Source organism: Myxine glutinosa, unplaced genomic scaffold (genome assembly GCF_964187855.1).
Source record: "Myxine glutinosa unplaced genomic scaffold, kmMyxGlut1.1 SCAFFOLD_312, whole genome shotgun sequence".
NCBI classification, from domain to species: domain Eukaryota; kingdom Metazoa; phylum Chordata; class Myxini; order Myxiniformes; family Myxinidae; genus Myxine; species Myxine glutinosa.
Genome location: NW_027616435.1, coordinates 51,414 through 58,845, shown reverse-complemented (window position 1 = coordinate 58,845; position 7,432 = coordinate 51,414). Strand labels below are relative to the sequence as shown.

Sequence of the window (7,432 nt, the reverse complement as noted above, 5' to 3'; positions counted from 1 at the left end):
CTACCAAAAAGTGTGTGAAAGTAATGGTAATAATGATCCTATTTTGGATATGGTTGCATTTAAAGGTTTATATACAATCTACGCAATTGACCTGAGTTCTCAAAAGGAAACTATAAAGTCTAATCGAGTGGATACTTCTCTATACATTGAAAGAGGGGAGAGTGAAGAGGTTAATGCATATTGTTTGCTTTTGGAGGAAACAGAATTACAGATTAATACAGATAATGGTGTTATGATTAATATCACATAGGTTTTTTCTCATAAATAAATGGTTGGGGTATATGTTAATCAAATCAATCTTAATAAATTAACATCTTGTATTCAAAATCAAAAGCCTTGTATTATTAATGTTAATACAATTCAAAGAAAAGGAGCTGTAAGAATTGATGTTTTACTCACACACACACAAGTAAAAACACTAAATGATGTTGGATCACTTAAAATTAAAATGACGAAACCTATGTTAAAGAAATATTCAATAGATGAGTCAAGAGGAGGATTTCTCCCGTTTCTAATTCCTTTATTTGCTGGTTTAAGTGCGGCGGGAGCATTGACTGGTGGTATTTCAGCAGCGGTAAAAACTGCTAACGAAAGGAAGGCACAACTAAAAGCTCAAAAAGAATTGGAAAGACATAACAAGGAGTTGGAGAAACAAATTAGTGGAAGTGGTGTAATTGTAGATTTTGCTCAAAAACTTGAAAGTCTACCTGATAAAGCTAGATTGTTGGTTGGAGATATGCTTTCCTCTATCGCTCAAGCGGGTGTTAAACTAACTAAACGGGGTAATGGATTGTATCTTTCTCATAAATAAATGGATAAATGGTTTAAACAATTTGGAAAGAATACAACGTCAAATATAGAACTAGCTAAGTATTGTAAAACACTAAAAATTGATAATGTGGTTATTTGTATGAGAGATGAATTAATACATATAAATAAGAATACAAAGAATATTATTATGAATTTAGACACACAGAATGGTTCTCATTGGGTTTGTATTCATAATAGTCAGGATAAATATTATTTTGATAGTTATGGTATGCCACCACCTGTTGAAGTAATACAATTCTTACAGAATGGTGTTTATCAAACATTCCAAGTTCAAGAAATTAATTCTAAATGTTGTGGCCAATTATGTTTATATGTATTATTTCAACTCAACAATAATGAAAATTTTTATGATATCATTTTTTATCTAATATAAATGACCTATGTTGGAAAAGATGGTTCTATCTTTGGAAAATCCTCTCAGGATATTGATTTATCAAATTATTATACAAAGGCACAGGCTGAACGACAAAAATATAGTGTAAGTAAAAATATTAATATGAAGAATACTTATAAATTAATCAATTATCCAAACCCTACAGATGCGAATGACTTGATTAGATTCAGTGATTTATCACAATATATATCTTTAAAGAAAACAGCACGTTTTGTGAAACAAGTAAAATTTACAACCACAACACCTGGTTATACTGACCATACACCTTTCCTCATTGAATTTAACTACCTGCTTACAATTAAATTTTATAAAGAAGGACATTTAGTTAATATGCGAATTAATAAATGGGGGTATGATATGCCTGATTTAGGGTATAATTGGTCTTTTTCAATAAACATAGAAGACCTACATGATTTAAATCAGTCTCGTAAAGAAGAATATTATCCACTTGGTGAAGATAAGGATTTATGTGGAAGTACAATTAGTAAACAACAAATACGTGATTTTAAGAAAATAAAAATATATGATAGTATAGCGATGGTTCGCATGACAAAGAAGGAAGGTAATGAGATAAGGATAGAAAGCCGAGGAATACAAACCGATTTGGTAGTGGGAAGATGGGGTGGTATTACCTGTCATAATATTAATCTCACATATATTTCTGATACATAAATGGCAGGAAGAAGACTACAAGAGAATTATAATTTTTGTATTCAAGGATACCTACAAGAAAAGGGTGCTCGGTATTACATACCTTATGATTTGGAGCATATACATGGGAATTTTGTCATAAAAAACTGGCCTTATACTGATATTGTTAAACCCACAAATAGAGACTTGTTTAAAATATTAAATAAAAATGAACTTCTCAAAGTTATGAAATATAAAACTCTTTTAGAAATCGTCAACAAATCTTATTGGTATCCTATTATGAGAAAAATAATTATAGATACAAGAATATCTCAAAATCCAGATGAGTATATGTATAATATTCTTTGGGGTTTAAACTCAAGGGTAGCAAGGGATGAGGAAGGAGTTGAAGAAGAGAAGGAGAAAAGAGAGAAAAGAGAGAAGGAGGAGAGGGAACAAAGAGAGAGGGGGGAGAGGGAGATGGAAATCAGAGCGATTCAAAAAAGAGTGGATGTATTACAGCAAGAAGATAAATCTCAACTCACCGAAGAGGAAAATAAAGAAAGAATGAATGCTGTGAAAATATTGATATCAAAAATTGCTAAGATAAATGAGGAAGGAGTTAAAGAAGAGAAGGAGGAAAGAGAGAAAAAGGAGAAGGAGGAAAGGGAGAAAAAGGAGGAGGAGAGGGAGGAAAGGGAGAAAAGAGAGAAAAAGGAGAAGGAGGAAAGGGAGAAAAAGGAGGAGGAGAGGGAGGAAAGGGAGAAAAGAGAGAAGGAGGAAAGGGAGAAAAGAGAGAAGGAGGAGAGGGAGCAAAGAGAGAGGGAGGAAAAATATAAAAAGATGGAAATCAGTGAGATTAATAAAAGATTGAAGGTATTACAGCAAATAAATCAAACTCAACGCACTGAGGAGGAAAATAAGGAAATGAGAAGTCTAATGAAAATATTATTTTCAAGAATAACAACGTCAATGTCTTCAATTTCAGGGAGGAGATTTAAACGAGAAAGTGGTGAAGAAGAAGAAGAAGAAGAAGGAAAAGATTATGTGATTGATGATGTTGGTGTCATTGACTTTAGTTAGTTTTTATTTGTAAATAAATGGAGGAGAGAGTGAAGGCATTCCTTAGGATTCTTTATGTTTTAAAAATAAAGATTGAAATGTATATGTTGAAAACCAAAAAGGTTTTGATACTCTGTCGGAATTTTTCTGATAAATAAATATGAGTTATTGTCTCAAATGTAAAAAGAAAACTAAATCTAAAAATATCTCTTATGTTAAAGCTAAAAATAATAGAGTTTATCAAAAAGGAATATGTCAAGTATGTGGCTCTAAAAAGTGCCAATTCATCTCTCCTAAAAGAGGAGGAGACATACAAAAGTTTCTGTCAGGAAGTAAATTTACAACAACTGGAATTCCAGGGGAATTACACCTTCCAGGGTATTCTTTCTGTGGTCCAGGAACAAACTTGGATAAAAGATTAGATGAGGCTGACAATCCTAAACCTTGGTCTAAACCTACAAATAGGGTTGACGAAGTGTGTATGAAGCATGATATTGCTTATGGGAAAACCACTACGTTGACTGAAAAACATAAAGCCGACAGCGAAATGTTGTATAATTTGTCTTTGATACAAAATCCAACGTTGAGAGAGAAAGTTGATAGGTTTATTGTGAGAAATTTGATAAATGCTAAATTGAAACTTGGTCTTGGTTATTCCTCAAAAAACTATTAGGCTCTAATGATGTCATCAAGACTGAGGAGCTTTTGGCTGAAGAATTACACAAACCTATAATCACAAAGTTTAAAAGAAGGAAGGTTTATTCTAAATACACCGACCACATATGGTCCGCTGATTTAATTGAATTGAATAATGACAGGGGATACAGGTATGCTTTAACCGTTATTGATTTGAGGAGTAGATTTGCCTGGGTTGTCCCTTTAAAAAAAAAAAGGGGTGATACTTTAATGTTAGCCTTTAAGCTAATATTTGATCGGGATAAAAGGAAACCAAAGAAGTTATGGACTGATGAGGGAACAGAGTTCTATAACAAAATATTAATGAAATTTCTTAAGGGGAAGGGTATTAAATTATACAGCACCTTTAATGAAGGAAAGGCAGTTGTTATTGAGCGTTTTAATCGTACTTTGAAAGAGAAATTATATAAAAAATTCACACAACTCGGTTCTCAAAAATGGGTGTATTTAATTCAGGATATTGTAGATAATTACAATAATACAGTTCATTCATCAACAAAATCAAAACCATCAGAAACATTTACAAAATTAGAATATGAAAAGGAGATTAATTTGAGAAAGCCCAAGTTCAAAGTTGGTGATATGGTAAGGATATACAAATGGAAAAGCCATTTTGAGAAAGGTTATACACAAAAATGGACTCGTGAATTATTTAAAATCATTGATGTAATGGATACAGTCCCTTGGACTTACAAATTAAATGATTTAAATGGAGAAGAAATCTTGGGTTCATTTTACTCGCAAGAATTACAAAAAACAAAGCTAATAATTCATTAAACAACATTTCTATTCACCCCACCCAGATTAGCTAATTTAATTAGTGGTAATAAAAAAAATATTAAATAAACAAAAATCATAAGCCACACCCACACAGACCACGCCCACACAGACCCCACCCACACAGACCCCGCCCACACAGACCCCGCCCACACAGACCACACCCATCATCCCCCACCCCCAGTGCGTCCCCCACCCTTGATCCCCCCTCATCCCACCCCCACCTTCCCCACACACACAAGGGGAGGGGAGGGGTGGGATGAGGGGGGGCCAAGGGAGGGGGACGCACCTTCCTGTCCCTTTTCCTTTATTCTCTTTTTGTAATTAAGAATTAAATAATTGTAAACAAAACAAATATATATAAATATTGAAAACATTAAAATCTTTATATTATTAAAACATTTTTCTTGAGGTATACATTCAACTTCTCCCCAGCATAAGTCATCAATTTCTTCCCAGCACAAGTCAAAGGTTGGTTCAGCAGATGTCTTCAGGTTTTGAATCTCTTTCTATTAAAGACAAGAGGGGAGAGATATTTATTTCATATTTATGTTCCATGTCAAAGCGTCTTGAAAAGCGCTATACAAAATAAATGTATTATTATTATTATTATTAATATAGGGTCGGATGCCCTTCCTGACACCAACCTTGAATCACCTCTTATGATGCGCAGGGATATGGTGTACCTATTATAAACGGTGAACCACATACACACACGTACACACATGCTTACCTCGAAAAAATCCAGCTTAGCGTCAAGATCGTTGAGTTGAAAATGAAGAGTACCACAGGTTGGTAGGAAATAACCACTCCTTGGGAGATCAAAATCATCCCACTCAAAATTTTGGTCTTCGAGGTTAATACTGCAAACAAAATAAGGAGAAATTACTATGCTGAAGTAAGCCCGACAAAACATCACACACACGCACACACTTTCACAGATACATACACTCACATACACACACAAACACACACACATACACACACACACATACACATACACACACATACACACACACTAAGGCAGCGTCATTTAACACCAACGTATTTTATTTAGTGTCATACCTTTTACATGAATCCTCTAAGAACGGTGAAACTGGCAAATGGTTTAAATGCTCATTCGCCTCGTTGTAAATCTCTTTCGGAAAAACTTCATTTTCTGCCAAGACCAGGTCATTTTCAAAACCTGAATTGCTGTAATAAAAAAAATATATCATGTTATATAAATTTAAATTAATCACATACAAAGCTCTCACCAACAGTTCAATTCTGAATGTTCAAACAGTTCAAACTTACCCTTGTGAGTATTCTTCATCACTGGAATAAGACGAGTTGTCGTTCATCTTCATCGATTCGTAATTATGAAAACAGCACGACAACACGACTTTTATAATGTCCAAAATGTATTTTCGGGAACAGAACTCAGCTTTAACATTTCGAGGAAACAGGAAATAAGACCATGAGAAATTCCCAACGCGTCATTTCTTGTAAAGTTAAGCAACATGCCATTTCTTTCTTTAATTAAAAAAAGGTTCGAGGTTTAAGTATGGCATCCTTAATGAATGTGAAAAATATCAAATAGGTATAATTGAAAAGGCAACTGGTAAAAAAGTTCACAAAACAAATAAGAGAATTAATTTAAATACCGGTGAGTTGGGTAAAAAACATGGAAATATTTTTGAGTGGACGGAAAACTTTGATGGTTGTCAGGAAAATATATACTATAATTTTAAAATGGTATGTGGCACTGGAGGTGCTCAAACAAGAACATTGAGGGAGGTTTACCATTTTATCTTAGCTCAGTTAAAATATCTTGAAAAAGAACCAAACTCAAACCTCTTCTTTAATAATATATTAGATGGTGATGGAAGTTGGAGGCGAAATAAATTATTTCCTACACATAAACAAATATTTGTAGGATCATTGTTTCAGTGGTCTACTCGGGATCATTGATAGTAAGAGTACCATAAGACCAAGGGGGAATCCTAGGTTCATAAGGGTAGAGGGATCACAGGTGTTTAAGTGGTCTAATGAATAAGGATAACATGTCAAAAGGTTAGAAGGTTCGTAAAGAACAGGGTGAGAGAAATAGAGGTCTTTAGGGGCAATGAGGGAGGGAAAGAATTAATATGGAAGTGAATGGGTCAATGTTTGAGTGGGTCAAAGATTAATCTGCCAGATGATATGTAGAAGAAGGATGATAGGTCTATAAGAGAAAACAAATATTTGTAGTGTTTGAGTGGTCTAATGAACAACATTAAGGATAGGTACTACAGACAAAAGGTTCATAAAGATGAGGGTGGGAGAAATAGAGGTGTTTATGATTTTTGAAAAAGACAAGGGGGTAAATGACATTAGATAGGGATTTCCCATGTTAAACGGAGGTGTCCCAGAAGCAACATTATTACACTACTCACTTGCATTAGTGTGGAAAAACCACTTTTCGCACATGTGTAGGTGTAGGAAACCACTTTTCGCACTTGTGTTGGTGGAGGAAACCACTTTTCGCACTTGTGTTAGTGTTGAAAAACCACTTTTAGCACTTGTTTTCATGTAGGAAACCACTTTTCGCACTTATATTAGTGTGGAAAAAACACTTTTTGCACTTGTGATAGTGTTGAAAAACCACTTTTCGCACTTGTGTTAGTGTTGAAAAACCACTTTTCGCACTTGTGTTAGTGTTGAAAAACCACTTTTCGCACTCGTGTTGGTGCAGGAAACCACTTTTGCACTTGTATAAGTGTGGTAAAACCACTTTTCGCACTTGTGTTGGTGCAGGAAACCACTTTTGCACATATATTAGTGTGGAAAAAACACTTTTTGCACTTGTGATAGTGTTGAAAAACCACTTTTCGCACTTGTGTTAGTGTTGAAAAACCACTTTTCGCACTTGTGTTAGTGTTGAAAAACCACTTTTTGCACTTGTGTTGGTGCAGGAAACCACTTTTGCACTTATATTAGTGTGGAAAAAACACTTTTTGCACTTGTGATAGTGTTGAAAAACCACTTTTCGCACTTGTGTTAGTGTTGAAAAACCACTTT

General features: G+C 34.3%; 1 protein-coding gene across 1 annotated transcript; it reads right to left on the bottom strand.

Moving 5' to 3' along the window:
• Positions 1-4,026: 4,026 nt before the first annotated feature.
• On the bottom strand, positions 4,027-6,794 carry LOC137412064 (uncharacterized). The gene is made up of 4 exons (XM_078768741.1): positions 5,687-6,794; positions 5,456-5,584; positions 5,124-5,253; positions 4,027-4,899 (listed from the first exon to the last, which is right to left on the bottom strand). Exons 1-4 carry the CDS (start codon positions 5,737-5,739, stop codon positions 4,600-4,602), a joined length of 612 nt encoding a protein of 203 aa, XP_078624867.1. The 5' UTR covers positions 5,740-6,794; the 3' UTR covers positions 4,027-4,599.
• Between the last annotated feature and the right edge of the window lie 638 nt (positions 6,795-7,432).

Bases quoted from the DNA above. Each gene is read 5' to 3' on its own strand.
- LOC137412064 (XM_078768741.1), bottom strand. From the start codon at position 5,739: ATGAAGATGAACGACAACTCGTCTTATTCCAGTGATGAAGAATACTCA. The intron at 5,585-5,686 runs GTAAGTTTGAAC...TTTTTATTACAG, and splicing joins GATGAAGAATACTCACAAGG to CAATTCAGGTTTTGAAAATG. The intron at 5,254-5,455 runs GTATGACACTAA...TTTTGTTTGCAG, and splicing joins TTAGAGGATTCATGTAAAAG to TATTAACCTCGAAGACCAAA.